The following is a 22,465-nucleotide window of genomic DNA, read 5'->3' as shown; positions in this document are numbered from 1 at the left end:
TAATTGCAATCAACATTAGATCAGAATTAATTAAATGCTGCTAGCAAGATGACTCGGGTCTTGCCAAATGCATCTGGTTTTGTGTAGGGAAGTGCAGGAGTGTACTGCTGAACCATGTACCCTCCTTCAGGGTGCCTGTCTGCCACATATTTCAGAAGTTACTGAAAGCTTTCTTTCCCTCTCAGAAGATGCTTGGTATCTCACAGGAACCAGCTGTAACTCTTCACCGGAGCCAGTACCTTTTTGGGGGCAGAAAAAGGGAAAGAAAGAAAAATTGGTTCTACAGTGTAGCAGTAGGCTTGAATTTAAGTCTCTGTTTCAAACCATCTTTTGCCTGGAATTTTCTTCCAAAACTTCCCATTATCTCTATTTCAAAGTTTCAGTGCAGTAGTCCATCACGTAAAGTCCACTATCCCCAAGCTCTGACTGCTTTTATCTTGATACGAAGCTTTTACACAGTGATTCCCATCATGGCAGACAACAGCACAGTCTTTCCTAAGATCTCAACTCTTTCCATGTAACTCCAACCCAGTGCCTACAGCTCTTACTGTGCTCATTAGGTGTCTCAGATTACATTGTTGTTTCCCTCTTTGCTTGAATGCCCAGTCACACCAGCAAAACACTACTGTTGCTGACAAAGAAGAAAAAACGGGAGGTCATTATTTGCATTTATGAGATCTTAATCAGCTAAAGGGAAAAACACAGAGTGCCTCTGTGCCCAGGGCAGGATCAAGCCAGCTACCCAGGTAGCACCAGTGCTGAAGGTCTGCAGCACAGATGTTCATGCGGTGATCTCAGGTTTTTTACAGCATCCCGTAAAGTTCCCTCTGCCTCCTGTGTGAAAGCTAGTGAAGTTCCCATTGACTCAGCTTCGAGGGTTATGGCCACATGTTGCATATTCAGTCTGAAGTGAAATGGCAGTGATGAAGGACCTGCATCTGCCACTTTTGCTCATGCTGAGTAATACTGTACTCCCTGAGTAAGGCCACCAAAACAAATGCCTCCCAGCCACAAAAAGGATGAATCCAATGCTTGAATCTATGCATACTGTGAAGCAATAGGTTTGTGGCAAAGTAGGTATCTGTTTTAGTCATTACAAAGACACAATGTATATTTAAGAAAGGGGATATCTCTTTCTTCAGCCCCGCTTAGAGCCCTCACTTCTATCCTGTGATTGAAAGTCTCTCTGGTGGAAACTCTCAAAATATTTATTTTAAATTGCAGTCAAAAGAAATCTCAATCCATATTTTGAACATTTGACTTACTTTTAAAAAGGAAACGTATTTATTAAGATACATGAAAAACAGTAACCCAAGCAGTAAATTCAACTTACAAATGTTATACACTACTTTAAATAAACAAGCTAACCCAAACAACATTTAAGAGTACAGTTAAGTTCAGGATTTTAACTCCAGCAGTTTTCTGATTACGAAAGTACGTTGTACAGAGTGTCTTGACTCTATGAAAATAAAAGTGGCCCAGACTAATAATACATGATTTAAAATCTAAAAATCTTGTTAAAAAAATAAAAAAAACCTTCTTCGCTTTGATCACAAGTGTTTTTTACTCTACAGAAACCACATGGCTCTGAGTTTCTGAAACATTATCTGCATGTTTCCTCTCATCCCTCCAAGACTTTTGCCAGACTTTTTAGTTCTTCTTTTTATCTTAGAGGAACCTAATCATGTATCTGATGGGGCTTGAAAAAGTTTCAGGTTAGACACACGATTAAGTACTTGAAGCTCTTTGGAGGCCATCATCAGAGGAAGTTTTTCAAGTGTTAATATATAGAACTTCTATTTACAATTAAAAAAAAAAAAAAGTAGAACAACTATTGCTGAACCCTTATGTTTAGTTGTAAGAGAATAAAATATTGTATCAGCAAAAAATTTTCTTTTTTAATGGGTACCTATTTAATAGTTAGTTCTTGCATAGACCTATCGGGTATTTATTTAATTCCACCCCTCAGCCACCCAGTCTCGCCAGGTCTAATTCACTGAAGTTTGTGGGAATCTTGCCACATACTTCAACTGACTTTGGATGGAACTTTTTATACTGTAGCACCTGTAGAATGAATTCCGCTTCAGAAAAACACTAATCAAAATGTATACAGTTTTTGTCTTATGTACCTGCAACAAACCTGAACTCGATGAACTTCATACACAGAGGTGGTTGAATTTTTCAGACATAAATCTGCATTTTGTTGAGAAACACTGATTTATTAAGGCTGAATTCTTTCATAGACCTGTATTGATTTTGGCGAATCTTTCAGAAAAACATTTTTTGCTTGACTCAAAGCATGTGTTGACTGTTTTGCTCTGGATTTGACCATTTTGTTTCATATTTGCCCTTTCATTTTGATCTTGTTTCATGCACCTTTGCTATCTCTCTTTGGTTATGCCATCTTTGTTTGGCATTATGATTTCATTTTAGCTGGAGATTGGAAGATTGCAGTTCTGAGACAGCATTGCCATACGTGTTCGTCATGAATGGACTCCATGTTGTTTTGATTGTTTCAATACAGCCCCATCAAGAGTGTACCCAATTCAACCACTGCTTGTGACTGAGGGCCTCTTTCTTTGATGCTTCATCCGTCTGAAGCTCAAAATCAGAGTGCACTTTTATAGAAGTAGTGCAGGAAGCAGCAATCTTCATAGTATGTAGCAGCACAACTTTGTAATGAAAGTGGAGAATAATTGACTCTCTGCAAACCTCTCCCCTGACCCCACCAAAACCTCTCCAGCCCAAACCCTCTGTTTCTTGTCAGTTCACATAAGAGTGTTTTGCTATGACAGGGGTGTTTGGTAATGCAAGGTGACTTGCAGGAAGTGTTCTTCTATGAAGGAGTTCAGAGCAGGGAAAGAGAAAAAAGCCCCTTCTTTGGGAGGTCCTACAGTGTGAGCCACCATGATTGCAGGCTAAGGCTGAAAATACATCAACTGTGCTCCACTTGCTCAGCAGCAGAAAGGACAAGATTTTTAGGCATAGCTCTAAAGCTGGCAGAAGAAATGTTGTCTTCCCATTTGCTGCATCTGACTTAGTTTGGAAAACTTTGAATAACTAGGCAGTCCTGTCCTTCTCCACAGCAACTGTTGGTAGCTACATGTCCCAGCTATTTCCTGGATGAGGGAATTATTTCCAGCCTGATGTCAGGGACTGTTTTATGGGAGATCTGTGGATTTTTGATCAGTTTGGGAATGACCACAGAATACTGAAGACATTGAGTGTGGTGACACCCAGGGAACAAAACTGCCGATCTGAAGAAAACAGAACACAATAGAGTGCTGGTCATAATAAAGCCAGTGTCCTCCACCATTTCTCAGTCCAGTATCAGAATGAGTAAAATGCCTTTGAGCAGGCAAGCCTCTCAAGGTCATGGCACCGACAACAGTGCATACAGGGCTGTTGGCTCTGCTCATGTTGCCTTTCCCCTCTGTGAATGTGGAGCAATGCCTTAGTGAGCAGCTACCACCAGATAACAATTCTCTAGCTTTTATTATTTTGCTAAGACGGTAGATCAGTCTGCTTCTCTCAGGTATGCAGTTTAGCAAGACCTACATAGCTGCAGAGATCTCCAGTAATATCTTGGCCCAGGTGTATGAGGAATAAATCCCTGAAGCTCTGCTGGGTTTATAGCAACAGGCAAACACCACAGGGGTTGCGCACGCTAACAGTTCTCAGCATGCCTCTTACACCACTCTGCTTCAGTTGCATGTTGAAGGAATTTTGAGGAATCAGTCAGACCACGCTGAAAAAGGGAAGATGATTTCAATCCACTTCAGACAATCCTGTGCCATAGACCTCTCTAATAGCTCATCCTGAGACGGAGAAGAAGGTGGTGGTTGGGTGCAGCTTAACCTTTTAAATGCTGTAAAGTATGAACAGAGAGAACCTGATTTGTCAATCTGGCTGATGTGTGTGGAGAAAACTTTTGGAGCCTCAGGAGGCAGAGCTTCAGAAGGATACACTTCTTTTGCCAAAGGAAGTGAACTTACATTCTGCAAGTTCATTAAAAACTGTGTTCCTTAAGAATAGTCCCTAAGTGCAAACACTGTGGACAGAAGGAAAGGAAAGAAAAGAGGACACAGTTGAAGGCATTTTCTTTTTATTCCCTCAGATGACTGAACATGTCAGGTAACAAGGACAGGATTAGGAGCAATAAGGTGAAGAAGTGAAAGATCCATTCCTTTAGGTGTTCAAGTACAGGAAAGGTAAATTGGTTTTGCTCTTTTTTACCTTTGATCACTGCTGTGGGAACTGGATATCACTCATGGGACATACAGGTAATTTCTCTTCTTCCACACTAGGTGGGGAGAGCAAAGCAGCAAGATTTTTGCTGTCAGTTCCTGACCCAAGTGACAATCTTGGCTCTCTTTGTTCTTCAATTAGTTTTTGCAGTCAGGAAGCAAAGAATGTTGCTTTTATTTGGTGCTGGGATACAGATTTCATTAGGAAGAGCTGACTAAAGAGGCTTGATGATTTTTTGTCCTCTTTGGCAGTTTTATTGTAAATAATGTGGAAGGAAAAATGCTTTCTGCTATTGTTCTTTTGTGGATAGATTGACAGGTTATAATTTGTTCACAGAACTACACTTGCATGTGGAGTAGCCAGGAGGTAACATATCCTTCCCCCTTTAACCATCTGACTTCAGAAGTTAGGAAACAGCGAGTGGTTTTACTTAAGAATATTTGTGTTCACAGAGCTAATAGAGCTGCTGCCTCTGCTGTTTTGTTAGCTGGAAGAAAAGAACCTTGGGCAATAGTGTGAAGAGGATGCATTATCTTTCATCACGGTTTTAGGTTTTTCCTCACAAATAAGATAGCCTAATAGCTTTTAAATGTATTTCTTTTTTTCAGAACCACAATAATTTTCTCTGATATTGCATATATTTCATAATTGGGAATGGATATGGATTTTTAATTTTTAAATTACTTTTCTCATTGAATTTGACTCATATTTTGATGTCAAAACAGAGTGTTGGTAAGTGGGAGTACACATCTGGAGTTATAGAGAAACTCTTATAGCTGCAGTATCATATTTTGAATCCTCCTTGTGCTGCCACATATCTCCAAGTAATGAGCAAAACTCCACATCACCCATCCACCTTTCTGCTTCCTGAAATGAGTGAATGAATGGGTACTGTGTCAGTGTAATAACGAGAGGTTTCTGGCTCAGTCAGTAACCCAGAGCACCAATTTTGATTTTTTTTAAAATCTGTTCTTACTCTTAGACTTGTCCAGTTTGAGAGGTTCTGCCAATAATTTAAACTCCAGCTGGCATAACTCTTGGAGTCAGTGGAAAATTCAGGACTGTCCTCTCTGCCAGGGTTGGTAGCAGGAAAAGGACAGACATACAGAACAAACTTAACAAAGCAGCAAACAGAAATTAACAAAGCAACCTCACTGCATAGACGTCATGCTCTAAATGGGCTGGAAGATGTCAAACCATTAGTTTTTACTGTCTCAACATTACTGATATTTTGGAATAATTTATTCTGGCATTATTCACACAAAAACCTCACTATTTCCAGGTTTTGTTCTGAATTAAAAAATTTTTTTGTTGTTTTGGCTGTTGACAATGACTTAAAAAAATTTCTCTCTGTAGGATCTATGTTCTTCAAGGTTCTTAAATACATACCTAAATGTAACCACAAAACAATATTTCTGAGTGAAGAGAAACTGCTCAAGTGGCTCAGGTTACACACATGGTTAAAAATTTTGTGGAACTGATTATGCTGAAAAAATATATATCTCAATGGTAATATATATAATATAGATAATTTTTAAAATAAGCATTTTCTCCTCCAGAAAATACATCCAGATATCCTGAAAGTATTATCAAGCAGCACAGAACATACTAAAATCCTTATTTGGTAATCACAAAACCAGGTCTAAAGTTGCATAGTGTGAATTTCTTGAAGAAATATTAAGTTTTGATATTGCTACATTATTTTGAATCCTTATTCAAATAATGGTGGGAGAGAAGAGGAAGAAAATGCTGTACAGTGAAAACAAAAAATAAATAAAGAGGGAAAAAATATACTATCTCTGTGAAGTCGTATACTCCATCCAAAATCAACTTCATGCAGGTTGCTCAATATAAAAGAAATTGATTTAAAAATTACAAGATACTCTTTGATATGAGCAGCTGTTGGTGAGATAATTTGCTATCTTGCAGCTAATACGTTCACGAATTTTATTAGGAAAACCTGTCTCATGTCTTGAATCAGAAAAAGGACAAAAGAGACAGCATATTGCACGCATGATGCAAAGAGTACAGTAATGCAAAACATCTGGGTGGAGAGGACGACAGTTCAAACTGATGTTCAGTCTATTAAAAAAGGAACGTTCTCTTTGGTTTTTTTCTTTTCCCACAGGAAAAAAACCCAGCATTGATATATTTGTCTTTGAAGAAGCATCTTTTTTTGATCCACTCAAATAAGTTTGCAAACCTGTATGATCTGTATGACAAATCTTATATATCATATTTATGCGAAAGCACTTTTAGAGGTTCTGTAGTTTATTTTAAGCAGAACTACCCTTTGCACACTGATAATGCCGTGTCAGTTTGCACAAAGGAAAATATGGCTGTTTACTGATAAACTTTTAAAAAAGCTTCATAAATGGTCATGATGAAGTATACAAAATTTCCCAGAAGTGATGAAATGAAGTCACCTTTTTTTCCACAAATTCTAAAATCTATTCTCATGCCCGCATTTTTGTCTAGCTTTGTTAGAGGGTATTACGGTTTCATAACCTTCCAAATATTGATCTCGATAGTCACTTAAAATATACTTGATGTTGGCTGCAAAAGAAATTCAGTCAGCGTTAAGGAAATTCATCCTATGGTTAGGGGGAGAATATAAGATTATGCTGCCTGCTCTCCATTTTGCCATAAAAAAGAACTGTTAAGGCAAACCGGCGGATTCTTTGGTAGAAATGTAACGATTACCAACTACCACTCAGGAGGACAGTGCTGAGGTACTGTGTGCGCTCTTCACTCTCTAGCTGTGAAGTAAAGCTCTGTGGTTTATACCACTCTCATGGAAGCAGACAGGGAAAAAAGTTGTAAGAATTTGTTGATTCTTGATTGTGTGAACACCGTCTCACACTTGAATCACAGAGGCGTTGAAAAGAGCAATAAATACCCACTTTAGGTTGTAGAACACCAAAACAAAAACCACTTGTGTTAAGGCTGTGCTTTGCTTAGTGGGATTTCAAGAACTTTACTCCTTCTTGCTCAACTGAATGTTTTAACCTACAAAAAAAGAGCGTATAAGTAGCTGAGTGTTCTTTGTAAAACCACAAGAAGTTTTAACATACGGTAGGGAAAAGAATGCGTTCCTTTTTCGGCTGGCAAAGAACACAACCACTTCTAAACATAGCGACGTCATATTTTCTTACCCTCACAATTTCCTTTTCACTTTCACTTCTCATTCAAGAAAGCTGAAATATCAGCTTTTTCCTCATTTCCCTACTTTGTAAATCTACCCATTCTTCCAGAAACCCTAAGCAGCCATCATATGGCAAGCCTATCGACTTTAGGGTAAATCAAATAGCTCTCTTGCACAGGTGACATTTTCAAAGCTTGGTGTGTGAAACTAAATAAATATTTGTGTGACCCTAACTTACACATGTGGAATTCATATCTACAAATATCAAAGGGGTACCTAATTAGACATGGGTGTGTGAAAAAAACTGATTTGTGCATACATTCTCTGTATGCTTGAGTATAAGCTGTCATTGCACAAATATGTGACTAAGTTGAGTCTTTCTAAATTTTTCACTTATTTTCTTCCTTTTCTTTGCTCATACTATTAGCTCCTGCAAATCCCAAGTCCGTCAAAGGCTGTACTGTCATCTAGAACATCTTCAACCCCATATGTCAGGCAGTAAATATCCAATCTCAGAGCTCACTTTTTCCCTTGATAACTGATATTCATACCTTACATTGAGTAAAGTTTCACAGAATCCCAGAATCCCAGGTTGGAAGGGACCTCAGGGATCATCTAGTCCAACCTTTCTAGGAAGAGCACAGTCTAGACAAGATGGCCCAGCACCCTGTCCAGACGACTCTTGAAAGTGTCCAGCGTGGCCAAGTCAAACACTTCCCTGGGGAGATTATTCCAATGGTGACTGTCCTCACTGTGAAAAATTTCCCTCTTGTGTCCAATCGGAATCTCCCCAAGAGCAACTTGCGTCCATTCCCCCTTGTCCTCTCCATGGGACTCCCTGTAAAAAGGGAGTCTCCATCTTCTTTGTAGCTACCCCTTAAGTCCTGGTACACGGGGATGAGATCCCTTCTCAGCCTCCTTTTCTCAAGGCTGAACAAACCCAGCTCCCCCAGCCTATCCTCGTATGGCAGCTTCCCAGTCCTTTGATCATCCTCATCTCTTTTAATAACTCACAGCTATAATAATGAGCCTTTGGCTTCAATATTTCTTTGTAAAATACTGTAACTGTTTTGATTTCTGCATGTTAGGGGAATAGACTTCGTTGCTCTATTAGAAGTTGGGCAATATTTTCTTCTGCAAGAAGCTATAGGTGTAGTCGTGTCTTTCTGGTAAGCAGTTAGTTCTCATATACACAGCCTGTTTAATGCATTCTTCATGTGCTTAGTGTGATTTAAAGGGCCATATTTTGCTCTTAACTGGCACCCATAAAAGGCTTTGACTCTCAGTCACTTAGCAATTAACAGCACCGATTTAAGACATCCACATCTTCCACCTGTCTGCTCCCATTGCCCTTCTGAAGATTACCGACCTGGAAGAATTGGCAGAAAGGGATGCTTCCACCCTGCGCTTTTCTCAAGTAAATCCTCTTTCCATAGCACAAAGTCACCTTTTCAGGAGTTTAAAATCTGATACCAGACTTTGCAGTGTCATGGTTGTCAGCACACATTTCCTCATTGGATAGGATGGAAATCTGTGGCAGAAGTAGTGGACAAGGGATAAGGCAGGAAGATTCTTTAAAACATCATGATTTGGTTCACTAGAAAGACCTTTCTTCGTGTCTCTTGTGAATCCAGGATAGCCACCCCCTTACTCTTCCCATCATTCAGAGTGTTCAGCACTCTGCCTTTTCATGTTCAACACTCCTGTAGAAGCACTTTCGTGTGTGAAGGACTTTCAGATGTATATCTTTGAAGTGTTTTCCAAAGATCAACATCATTATAGTATTGTTTATGATCTTATGGTTTACGGTTCTCACCTTTCCCCATAATAAATTTCTCTCAGTATAATTTAAATGCAGGGCAGCAGCCCTTGCTGCGTTGTAACACAGTACTTTCTGATGGCATGTTTGTTCCTGTTGCTTAAGTATGCTCTTGCTCCTGTGAGGGTTCCTTTTCACAATTTGTAATTATGTGCTGAAAATAAACTAAAGTGGTATTTCACTCCCTTTATACATTTGAGCTGTATGTTACAGTAAGCTTTGAAGAAAACCCACAGGTTTGCAGTACCACTCATTCATGACATCATGAAATAAACTTTTATATTCCCTGATTGGTACTTAGCTGTTTGATGGGTATATGTATAATATGAGCTCTTCTAGGGGTAATTATATAAACAATGAATATGAAGAATACTGCTACTCTTCTCATTTCATCTGACTTTGTTAGATGTTCTACAACTTCATGTGTTATTTTATGTCATTCAAAGCTCTGTTGTATCCTAAACACTATCTAAAACCTTTGACCTTTATACTTATTTCTCAGTGTAGCATTTAGTTGTTGTTGGGAACATTCAAACCTAATTAAAGTAACATTTGTTTGTGTTCTGACTGAATGATTCCTTAACAATATTTTTTTTCTTTTTTTAAGGTAAAAAAATTGTATCAGAGCCTACAACTGTTAAGCTGATTACATCTATGAAAACTGACAGTGTGAAATCATCATCTGCTAAAGTTACTCTTAAACCTCCTGTTTCTGAGACTTTGATTACTGAAGTGGCTGTCACCAAAACAGAGGTCCCTGCTTTGGAGGAAACAACCCTAGGGACTGAAGAAGATACAGAAATGACTACTGACGTGGCTGAGGAAAAAAGGGAAATGGAGGTGCTAATGGAGAACATTAAGTTAACCACCCTTCTACCTCAGACTGTCACAGATGGAGAAATAAGCACTTACGATCCACTGGGAAGGACTGAACATGATGTTTCACCCAGGTTAACAGAGAGCACATCTGCAGCTTTGGAACTGGAGCACACTTACTCTGAAGCAGAATTGCCCGAGGAACAAGGTAGGTCTGAAAGCATTGAGGACGCTTTCTTGACCTCTATAATTTTTCAGGATAGCACAGCTGTAGCTAAGAGTTCCACTGGTTCGTGGGAAGATACTGAAGCAGGAGATACACAAAAACATGATGCTGATAATCAGACTGAACAAATAGAAGTGGGTCCTATGATGACAGCTACAGATAGCTTGTTACCAACTTCTCCGAGAGAGTTTCCCAGGACAGGGACTTCAGTTTCACTAACAAAAGAGAATATGTATCTTGGTGCCCACTCAACAAAAGAACCCACAAAAAAGTCAATGGAGGCAAAATCTGACAATAAGCTTACAACTGTTGTAATCCCTAAAGCTTTGTTCACTGATCAGTATGATCTTACTACAGAGGGGGAGGGCAGAGAGAGCATGTACACCGTTATGCCTGATAGAGTTTCCGGCATGGCTACTGGTAGCGTCGCAGGATCAGATGTGGCATCAGAGACATTCGTAGGCGACAATGCAGTAACCAATGGGCAATTTTCTACAGCAGATGAATCGACTCCATTTGTTAGATTTAGTTCTGCTACAGTGTTTGATATCGAGGCATCAGCTGAAGGAAGCAAAGAGGACCTGAGGGATGTGCAGCCTACCATGCCACCTGGAATACCTGTATCCTTTTCTGTATCAGCTGTTAATCAAACAGGATCTGAGGCCATCACTCTCTCAGGAAATACTGCTTCCCCGCAAAACTTCGGAGAAAGTGCCACATATGTTATCCACTCATCTCAGCAAATGGAAGGATCAGCTGCTTTAGAGGAACAGGAAAAAACAAAGGAACCAGAAATGAACACAATGGATGTTAGGATCTCTCATGCCACAACCGTCGTTCCTACTGGTGTTACAGCAGTATCTGAGGAACGTTCTGCAAGTGAGAAGTTCACACAGGCTCCTCCAGCTTCTGGCATGTGGCTGCTGACAGATAAAGATCAGGGGTATATGACAGAAGGGTCATCTCATACTAAGAGAATACATGAGTTGGATACAGAAGATGGTATCTCTGGAATGGAGCCTACCTCATCTCCAGGGCACATTGCAGAATATACAAAGCATCCAGCAGCTCCCATTTCAGCAGTTACAGATGAAACTGAGACAAGCATGGAGCCAGCGGAAACGAAAAGTGATGAAGAAGCTGTGTCAGCTGATTTTGATCAGAGCAAAGATACTACAAGTGTCTCCCACACAAGCAGCTTTTTGGATTTGGAAATGATCACAGTATCCAAAATATCAGTGGATGAAAGTAGTGCAACAGTAAAGTCTCTGAGCTCCTCAAGTGTTACTGTATTACCAGCTGCTATGCCCACAGTGTTGGAGGTAACTGAACATGAAGGAGATGAAACGTCAGGATATGTTTTGAAAATGTCCCTTCCTACGCCAGAAGTTGAACAAAGAGAGGCTACTGAGACATCGATAGCAACGCCTGCTGAAGAAGTCTCTACTGGAATGGAGGTCTCAAAATACACAGTGACAGAGGGAGGCCAGACAAGCATTGCGACATCGGATGAGGAGGAGTCAGTGGCAACACTTCAAGACAGAAAAGGAACACCATCAGCGGGCTTTGGAGGGACAAAGGAATTTATCGTATTTACAGATGCAACAAAGGTAGATACTACAGTTCCACAGAAAGAACATGATGCTTCTCTAGTTCCGGTCACTGTAGAGAGTGAGGTCACTAGAGATATGGCAGTTACTGATCAGACTCCTTTTGGTGGTATCTTTCATCCAGAAGCAACAGAAATAACTGCAAAAGGTAGTGAGGTGTTCCCAGAGGGATTCTCCACGAAAGATCAAGATAAGGAACCAGATACGGCTACAGAGTCTACCTTATCTGTGACATCTGTCCAAATACATGAACAAAAGACGGCACCAGGATCTGAATCATCTCAAACAACTATTCAGGAAAAACAGGATGAGACAGGTTCAGCTTATGATGAGATGTATCCAGCAACTGAAGTATCAGTGCCTGCAGTGAAGCTCGCAGATTATGGGAGAGTTCTGGGACCTGATGAAACTAGCACCAGGACACTGCATCTCCCAGTGCCTCCGAAAGCTGAAACTGCTACTGATCAAGAAGAGAAGGTCACTGAAGTTATGCCTGTAACAGCAGGTACCCAAGCAAAAGCATATGAAAGCAGAGGAACCCCCGCCAGGGAAGAAGGCAGTGATGTAGTGAGCTGGGAATCTGTGTTGTCCCCCCATATGATGCCAACAGGTCGTTCTACTGTGGAAAGCATTACTCATCTGAATTTGGGAGCTTCTCCAAGTCAAACTGTGGAAGGTTCAGGAACATCAGAAGAACCTGAAGAAATCATACCAGCTATATTTTCAGCTAATGCAACCGATAAGGCAACAATTCTCAGTGATGTAACGACACCTTCCGTTAGTGCTGTAGAAAAAATTCAGCCTACATCAGCATCCAAGCCTTTTGTTACTCAAAAGTCACCACGTATCATTCCTGAAGAAGAAGAGGAGGTAACAAGCAATGACATCATCATAATTGATGAATCTATTTCTCCGAGTAAAGCAACTGCTGATGACGATCTGACAAGAAAGGTGTTAGAGCCAGAAATCGATAAGGAGTATTTCACAGCATCAACTGCTACTGCAGTTGCACGACCTACTGCACCACCCAAGGTGAAGGAGGCCACAGAGGCTTTGCAACCTCAAGAGGTGTCTCCTTCTACTTCACACCCTGATAGTGGAAATGACATAAGATTATATGTTATTCAAATCACAGGCAATGATACAGGTAAGATTTTGCCTTTTAGACTTGCAGTCCATCAGAATGGACATTTTAAATAAAAAAAAAAACTCGTGTACTTTAGAATATACTGGAGATGTTTCTTGGATCACAGAGGATGCAAAGTCCAAGTTTTATCTAGACAGCAGCTTACTAAATATTGGTAGGTCTATTCTTCTATCCATTAAAAAACCTCAGAAATGTGTTATATATATGGCTTGGGGTAAGATTAATTCCTATGTAAGACTGAATATGAAACTGTTGTATTTCCTCTTAAAAGTCATGATGGCTATAGTCCAGTTTTCTTAATTAATGTTGTCAAGTCACTGATTTAACTTCAGCTATCTGTGAAACAAGCATTTTAATTTCACAGCTTCCATTCCATGCATTACTAGTCCTAAATGAAGCACTAGATTATTTTAACATTCCATTAGTCTGTAGCAATTAACAACGCCATGTACAGTGTAGACAGCTAAAAAAGGTTAAGACACTCTACTGTGTCCACAAGTGGACCTCCTGTGATTTGGGGAAAGGCTTTTAGCATGTTTTTGTATCATATAATGATATTTTTAATCCATTTTAGAGAATCTGTGATGCAAATTGACATAGTTTTTAGTTTTGTTACGTTTTTTAGCTGATGGCACTGTACATGTATATGTAGCTTCAATTCCATGGGTATCCAGAACAGAAACTCTGGAATTAGCAATGAACTGTTGAGTTTTACAATGAGTATGTCTCCATAATGCAATAGCTGAAGGCTATGCAATTTTACATTAAAGAAGCCTGTCAACTGACTATTATTTAAGATGTCTTGGTAAAACCTTATTTTTTAAAATGAAGTGCAAAAGAACTGACAAAAAGGATAAAGCTCAAAATATCTATTTGGTTCGGTGTTGCATTCTGTTTAATTATTTTATAGCTATTTTCTAATTATTTTATTTTTTGAAGGAACACAGTAAAAATTCATATGAAGTCTAATATACCTTAACTATATGCAATGCTTTTGAATGGTTGTATAAGAAACTGTTTTCTCATTGGTTCTCAGCCACAACATCCATATCTTTGGAGAACTTATCCAACAGAATTAATAATTTATGGAAGTCTTTTGAATGGTTTTGTCAGGTTTGTGTTTGGTTGAGTCTCATTCAAAAATCAAAAGGCAGAAGTAGTTTCCTTGAGATGTGCTGTATCATTACTGGACTTTTCATACAGAATATTTTGTATCTTTATTCACTTTATGCTTATTATCCTACTTTAGATTTACAAGATGTAAAACTGCACAAGTCATATCAGTGGTAGCTTAACCTTCTATTTCAGAAAATAATAGTTCTGTTATTTTAACATTTAAACACTACTATTGTTTCTGTGGTATACTATCATTATTTTCTCTCAAGCTTTAGATGTTGCCAGTGTCTTGGAAGTCCGGTAAGTCAAAACAGAAGGGTAATTTCTGAAGACTAGAGTTAAGCCTTATATTAAATACTTTCGTACCTGTGGAAATTTGGTTAATTTGGCTTAATAATTAATAGTTGGACTGTGTAGTAGTGAACTACTTTTCCCTGTTGCACTGTTGAGTTATACTACTGTTTACTGCATATGGGAGATTGGGCTGTGCTGGGCAGCTGTATGTTCCAGTAAGACGGAAAGAAGTAGGATGGTTTGAGAGGATGTGGAAACTTGGTGTTTTCTTCAGAGAGTGCACAAGGTGTATGATTCAGGATTTCTCTGCATATTCATCAAGGAGGATCTTATTTTATAATATTTTCAGAATGGTGTGGGTACCGTGGTTCATTAAATTAGGAATTAGTTCAAGTTGGATTGTCTAAAGGACAGCGATCAACACATAGCTGCTCTTCATAGCTACTCTTGCTTTCGCTTGGGTGATCAGGTCCTCAGGACAGACTTTCTTCAGGATTATGTTTCTGCATCTTCACAAACTTTGTAAAGCTGTTCATACATTTTCCAGGTATATATGTGCATATGTAGGGGTGTGTTTATAAACAGAGTTAAAGTGATACATCCTTACAATTCTGCATTTAGGGATGATTTAGCCTGTCAGCATAGAAAAATATTTCCTTTTCTTGAAATGTTATGAAATTCTCTATACGGCAGTGTCTGTACTCTCTTCAAACATAAAGGGATTTATCATGTATCTAGTGCAAGGTCAAAAAGGAATTTTTTTATTTTTCTGTTTTCAGAATCTGACAGTGGAAATTCTTCCGTTTAGCTATCCACAGATAAAAGGCACCCTTATACCTACGTACCACAAGTTGAGTGAGAGCTGCCAAAGGTTTATTTCCTCTGAGGTTTTGGATTAGTGTTTTCTTTTCTTTCTCTAGAAATGAAAGACTGCATCTGGAAAATCCTGTCAAGCCCAGTTTTGCTTCATTGTTCCTCAGTCCATAAACTTTTCTTTGTGCTGAAGAAAATGTACATAGGAGGTGATGAAGAGGAATGAATTCGGCAAATATTACTAACCTATGCCTTTCACTAGGACATAGTTCAACTTCTTATTCTATCACTCTTTGTTGGAAAATTGATATGCGTCATACAGGAACTATATAAACTGTACCTTTGGCTTTTTGTTCTCAGCTAAATGGGAACAAGAAATACTGTTTTCATAATTACATCTCTCTGATAAAACAAAGGTTTTTCTTCCTTTGCTTTGGCATGTTTAAAGGTAATACAGCATAGCATTCTTAAATAAAATAATCAGTGAGTGTTATAAACCAAGGCCTTCATGATTTTCAAGTCAAGAGTCCAAAAATACCTCCTAAGAAATGACAACTTGCTTACCAAAGCCCTTCAAATAACAGCTGTTTCAAAAAGGTATAATAATGAGGGGTTTGCCATTTAAATGGCATTGTGTATAAATGAACATAATATTTTCCTTTTTGTGTATGCACAAGTGTTGGAAATGTTTATGAGATTAATATTTTTTTCATCTTTCTTCACCTCCTTGTTATTCAGCTTTTGCCAGAAGCAACAGTTTAATAGTGAAGCAGGGCCCAGCGGAAATAGGGTACCATGTTTTGTTTCCTATCAGCCATATCACTTAATTACAGCAAAAACTTGCTATTATACTAACACAGCTGAATATTACTCTCTGCAGCTCCATTTACCATCTGTAGCGTAGGCATAATAATATTTAAGTGTTCCATGGAGGTGCTATTAGGCTGTGTTAGTTATGAGCATGTGGAAGAGAAGGGTCATGCCAAGCAGATGGAGTTTTGAAAGGTGTGGACATTTTTAGCGGTTGCCAGCAAGCAGGGCAGAGCGTATCCCTTGCAGCACAGGAGTCTCTTTGCGATCGGTGGGTGTCCTACCTCCCGGTGAACTGTGGCGAGGCAGCCCACTGCTGCTCTGGGTCTTGTGAGTTCACCTGTGGCCACGCACTGGTAGTGGGAGAAGCAGGAAGGATTTCTTGTGTCTTTCTTCTCAGTCTCAAACACTCGCTAAACTGGCACCAACTTTGCCGAAGTCCTTTGAAGTCTCTGGCTGGAATGTGCTGTCAATGTATGGAATGTGTTATGGATGTATGGAATGTGGGGGATATTCTTCTTCATTATTATTGTAGACTGAAGCTGCACTTGAAAGACTGGTTGAATGTTGACTGGTTTAAAGTCAATTAAATACAGTGGCAAAGATCTTAGGCTGTCTTAGACACACCCCCCACTTAATATGAAGTAGTACAATATATAACGGAGAGCTGATATTATATATTTTCTTCTTTTTTTAAATACAAAAAGCCCTTAAATTTATTAGACAAGAAAAAGTTTATCCTAGACGACGTCTTTTCTTATGCCATCCAAGATGTAAGAAGTTATACTCCTAGATTTTAAGATACATTCTTGCAGTCAATTAAAACTTTCATAAAGGAAGTTTCAGTGACTTCTAGATAAAAAAAAAAAATTACCCATAGAAACAGAAGTGATTTGGGGGCCTGGTGGAAGGTCAAGCTCATTAGCTTTAATTCTGGAAAATGCACTCTAGTGCTGATAAGAACGAACACACTGCTGAATGGATTAAGCTGCTTATTTGTATAAGAATACAGCAGTTTTCATTGAGAAAATGTATGTACAAGCAATCCATATACTTCCTTGTAAGCAAGTGTGAGGCAGGTGCACAAATTAATGAGGGATATAAGGCATGGTTTTTCTGACAGCCTATGGCACATGGGCAGATCTAGGGCAGGTGTTCCAATTAATGAGGAAAATATATTTGTGCATGGGGAAACATCCCTTTTTATGCTACAAAAAGGACCACGCACATGTTTCATAATGGAAGGAGCTTCAGACTTCATTCACTTGAGTGGAACAACAGGCTGTTCCCTTGGGATGGTGACCACATGACAGTGAGAAAGCAAAGTAGCCCTGCACGGTGATGTGTTACCACATTAGCAGCTTTCCATTGCATCAGATAGGACAGAGGAGCTTGTCTTTCACTGCAAAGATGCAAAACTTGCCACCTCGTGCCCTTTTATGTTCTCATAGCTCCAATGTATTGTAGTGGTGAGGGCTGGTGCTGTTGCTGGAAGGTAATGGATTAACAGCTGAAAAAAACCCCAAACCTGAAGGAACTTTTCAGCTCATAAAGCTTTTATGAGCTGAAAAATGCTTGTGGGGGTGTTGTTTAACAGTGGTTGAGGGGATGCTGGAAACATAACTCCTGTCTGTATCAGGAGTAATTTGCACACCTGCATTTTTTGGAGACATTTAAAAGTCTTTACTTGGTGAATATGTTTCAAAGTGCTTATTGGACCCTGGAACTCACACCAGCTCTGTCTGGTTTCTTGTCCCCTCCAGCTTTGAACAGAACAAAATTGCAAAAACTTGTGCTTTGTAGATGTGGAATTTTATGGAAAGAGGTTACAAACCTTTGTGTTTCAACATGTAATTCTCTGACATGCATATTTCTGTCTTAGCAGTGTAAGAGGGCATGTGAAATTTGAATGAAATGCAGAATGGTAATGAGTCATAGTCATAAACCTTAACAAAGAAGGCAGAATAGTCTTTTCAATTCCGTCTTAGGCCTTGTTTTAAAATTCATTTAATCCTGTTGCCTTCAAAGCTCCTTCTGGAGGGCTGTCCCAGATCGTCATGGCTCTCTTTAAGTCTGATTCTAATATCTAGCCTGAATTGCTTCTTGGCCAGTTTAGACCCATGTTTATTCTTGCCAGCATTGTCTTTAGCTTGAATAGGTCTTTTTTCTTCCTGACACTTATCCCTTGATACTTTCGTTTCTCTGTTCAGTTACAGAGAATAACCATGTCCCCTTTCAGCCTTCACTTTGCTAACTTCTGAGGGGAATGTCTGTGTGGGAGAGTGGAAATGTGCTGGGGGCGCGCTGACGCTGGCGCTGCTCCGGAGGCTGTGGGTGTCAGGATGGTGCTGTGCCCAGACCAGATGATGGTGTGGAGGGACAGGAGCAGCATGCCTCGCAACACCATTTCCAGGCAGCACCTCACTTGCTGTAGAGCCAGCTTAAAAGCATGCAACATGTAGGCTTGTATCTGTCTGCACCTGTACCCACAGTGTTCTCTTTTAAGTTGTTTTATTTATGCCCACTGGCAAATATATCTCTGGACACTGTTCTTTGTAGTGTACACGCATGTGCTACCTGCAATTTTTTGTGTACCTTTCAAAAATTACATCTATTAATTATTGTGTTAGAGAGATTTCTGCTGAAGCTGAAGACACTGTGTCTTTTACGTGCTAAAGTCATCATTCGTTTTTTCCTGAAATGAAAGGTGTATGCTACTGAAGCCTACGGTTTATTCATAGGACCTATTTCAAATCAAAATTTATTGTAAAGGAAAGATGCTGTCTTGCATTTGCTTCATTCTGCTGCTTTATGCAGTGACTGATAACATGCCCAAGTCAATGTGTATGAGCAGAACTTCCTTGCCTGTGCAAGCTGTTCAGCTCTCTTAACAAATGCTTAATTCTTGATACTGCCATGCATTTAAGAGGAGTTCCAAATTTACCTAAACATTGCGGTGAGCAAAATACCATTTAATCTGCAAGCATATTTCAACTTGTATGCATTTGGACATGGTGTTCTGTGGCCATGGTTTATTGGTGTTGTGCAGCTAGGCTGACCTACGTTCATTTCTGGTGGGATGAATGAAGTGGTATGTGGAAGCAATAGTAAAAGTGTCCTTATATGGGCTGAACCAACTTCCCATCTTATCAAATGCAAAATCTCCTATTTATTTAATGATGGAGGGCTGGGCTTGTCTCCTTATTAACTGCAACATTCCAGCTGACATTAAGACTAAGGCAGGTGCTGCTCCTCATCAGTCCTGGAGGAAGACCACATTCCCTGCTGCCCTGAGCATGTTGCCGTCAATGGAGATGGTCTTATTTCAGTTTTGAATTAGTAATCCGGTCCTTCCTGGTAGTGTTTCATTTTGAGCCCTGGGCTTGTGTGTTCAGCTAAGAAAGAAAACCACCTAGCAGTTTTGAAACACTTTTCCAAATGAAGCAGGCTTGTCAATGTCCGATAGCACTCCAGTCATTTTCATGCCCTGGGTGACTGGACTCTGTGTTAGTCATAAAACCTGACATAGACACAGCCAAGTTCTTGTTTTGTCTAGAGTAACTGGAGTGTTAAATGCTAGGTAACATGGTCAGATTCTGATATCATCTTCCCCCGTATAATTACACCATAGTAATTCCAATGAGATGAGAGCAGAATTGTTATGAGGATGTGGGTATGGTAGGTATCAGAAATTTGTCATAATGCTTACAGTTTCTGGTTCATTCTATAATTAGGTAATTTTTTTCTTCAGAACAAATTTGTGTCACATATTTAACCTGAACTGATAGACCTGTTGCTTAATTAAACCAGCTGGAGTTTTTCTATATTAGAATACCCATGTTTTACTTGTGATGTGGAGGGCTTTTTAAATAGGTTGGACACCATCACATATAAATCATATTTCAAATGTAACGCCAACAATGCCCTGTATGAAAGCAAGCCCTAATAAACAAGTAATTGTAATAAATTCAAGCTTTTTGTACAGTGCTCCTTTTTCCAAAACAAAGGAAAAGAAAAAATACCCAACCCCATATCCAACAGGGCTGAAACCTGATACTTAGAAAGTTTCACAAGAAGCTAAGACTGTGAATTAATAAGTATTATTTAGGCCACTATTGCTGGCTCTTCCTGAAGACTTATTATAGAACAATAATCTCTTTTTTTCACATTCCTTTATAGACTTCCATAGATACAAGGAACAGTGCCCTCACATTAAATAGCGTTCAGAGGATGCCTACACATTCCCTGCTGTTTTTGCATTGTTTCCAAGGAAACGTCTCAGATTTAGACATAGGGATTACACATTTCTTGCTTTCTTATAGCTCTGTGTTTATTCATGAGAGAAATAAAGGAATTTTATTCATAGGTACAAAGTAGTTTTTCATACTTCTGTTGTGAAGGAGGGGAATCATTTTAGAAGTTTTAGTTACACTTGGAGAAAGTCTTAAGGAACCCTACTGCAGAAAAGATGAACCATCTATTACTTGAAAACACAGTGAGAATTAATTCTTTTGAGGAAAGTGGCTCTCTGTACCAAAGTTTTCTGAATGTATATAGATTGTAACAAAACTTAGTACCTATGATGAGGATATAATATTTTTTCTCTCTTTTAGAAAATATTATCTATACCATTTTACTTTACATTAAATGATTCACTGGATACAGTGAAATTCTGAGTGAATATAGGATGTGATCCTGGAAATCTAAATACAGATTTTTTTATAAGTGGCTCAAAGGCTAAAGGTCTTAACAGACAGCCATTCCCTTATGATGGGTCACTTGATAATTAGTCTGAAAACAGCACTTTAAAAATATTTGTTGGCTATTCTTTCTTTTTGAGTATGTAGTTTTCAATGCTCTTTCAAGATACTTGTGAATTACTTCCTGGCACAAGTCAGGATGTGTTTAGATGGCTGCATACTTTGTGTCACCTTTGGGAACATGGAGCTAAAATTATCTCTATTTTTCTATGGAGTAATTAATATTTATTTTTTATAAACTGCTCAGTGAAAGGTATTAGAACTTTTCTGACCAGTTATATATTGCTATGTTTGCTTAAGTGAGGAGAACTCAGTATAAAAATTTTATAGAGATTTTTCTTAATTAATGATTAGAGCTGAAATAACTGAGGAGGAGAAATGCAGCTGGAATTTTGTTCCTGATCAGGAGCAATCTTATCCTCCAGCAGTCTATGCCTGCTTTGCTATTACCTCTGCTGCACTTCATCACTTTTACCCAGCGTTAGATTAAAGAGTGCATAAGAAACATTAATTTTTAAATTTTAACCATAATCTTGGATTTTTCGTATAGTACCTCATCAAGCAAGGGTTCTATAGGTGCAGTGGGAGTTTTTTGGCATTAGGAAAAGAGTTTCCACCTTTTTGATGTAAATTTCTTTTTGCCAAAATAACGGCAAATAGTATGCCTATATGTACGCAGAGTAGTATCAGGATTTTTAATAAGTTTTTATTGTGGGATTTTGGCTAAACTATTTTGTTTCTTTCTTGGAAGCAGTGAGTGAAATGATTTTTGGGTTACTCATGTAATTGCTATTCAGGCTTGTAGTGAGTTTCCAGTGACATGTTTAGTTAAGTATTAAATATTACGAGCAAAATTCTTGAGTCCTTTGGAAATGTTATGTACACTTGGTCCAACTGACAGGCCAGGACCTCTGGTGAAACCAGGTAGTGATAAAGGGGTTGTAATGGTGAGTGAAGCTGGAAAAGGCTTATCAGTGGCCGCAGTGTCTTTTGCCTTAGTGCAGATAGTAATTTTCATGCTTGAAGAAACCAAAGTTGGTGTAAGTTCCCATAGATTTTCTTGGACTAATCATCTGAACAACAACTAAATTTGGTTGATTTCATGCCATCAGGGAGAAGAGCACTAATGTCAAACTATTCGCTGCTTGTAAATTACTAAATTGCAATAGGTAACAAAGACACTGATGTTTGTCTCTGCTGTTTGTGGGTGTTGGATGTAGGAGTCCAGCATTGCCAAGTAAGAAATACTGCTGAGCATTGCAGTGCATGTAATGGATAGCAGTTTAGCATGGTATTGAGTTACCCGGATTACCAAATAACCTAAGAGGGCATAAGCTAGTTGTATACTCTACTCTGTGCAAAGTAAGAACACTATCAAAATCAATGAAACTGAAGTATATCTATGTCTCCAAATTGTTACACAAGCATTTATTTGTTCTTACCTTAATCAAGTTATTCAGCTTCTTGGGCCATATGCTTTTTTTCTGTTTGTTCCGCCCACATTCAGAGCCTCTCAGGTGTGAACTAATTCTGAGTCAGTAGCCATATAACCATGTTAGTACAGGATGGAATTTGTGTTAAAAGGTTTACAGTCAGAAGTCTGTCCCCCTGTGCTGTTCTTTTAGTGTTGCACCAAGCTTACCACAGCTAGGCATCTATTT

At 39.0% G+C, this 22,465-nt stretch overlaps 1 protein-coding gene across 1 annotated transcript in view; it reads left to right on the top strand.

Annotated features, from left to right (window-relative positions):
• The window catches only part of VCAN (versican), a 113,003-nt gene that overhangs the window by 44,720 nt on the left and 45,818 nt on the right, over positions 1-22,465 (top strand). The window contains exon 7 of the mRNA XM_075079909.1: positions 9,820-13,011. Within this exon, the coding sequence (XP_074936010.1) occupies positions 9,820-13,011 (3,192 nt within the window). The remainder of the gene's footprint in view (positions 1-9,819; positions 13,012-22,465) is intronic.

This window comes from Phalacrocorax aristotelis, chromosome Z (assembly GCF_949628215.1).
Source record: "Phalacrocorax aristotelis chromosome Z, bGulAri2.1, whole genome shotgun sequence".
Classification (NCBI taxonomy): domain Eukaryota; kingdom Metazoa; phylum Chordata; class Aves; order Suliformes; family Phalacrocoracidae; genus Phalacrocorax; species Phalacrocorax aristotelis.
Note: the sequence above shows the minus strand (reverse complement) of the source record. Positions and strands in the feature narration are given on the sequence as shown.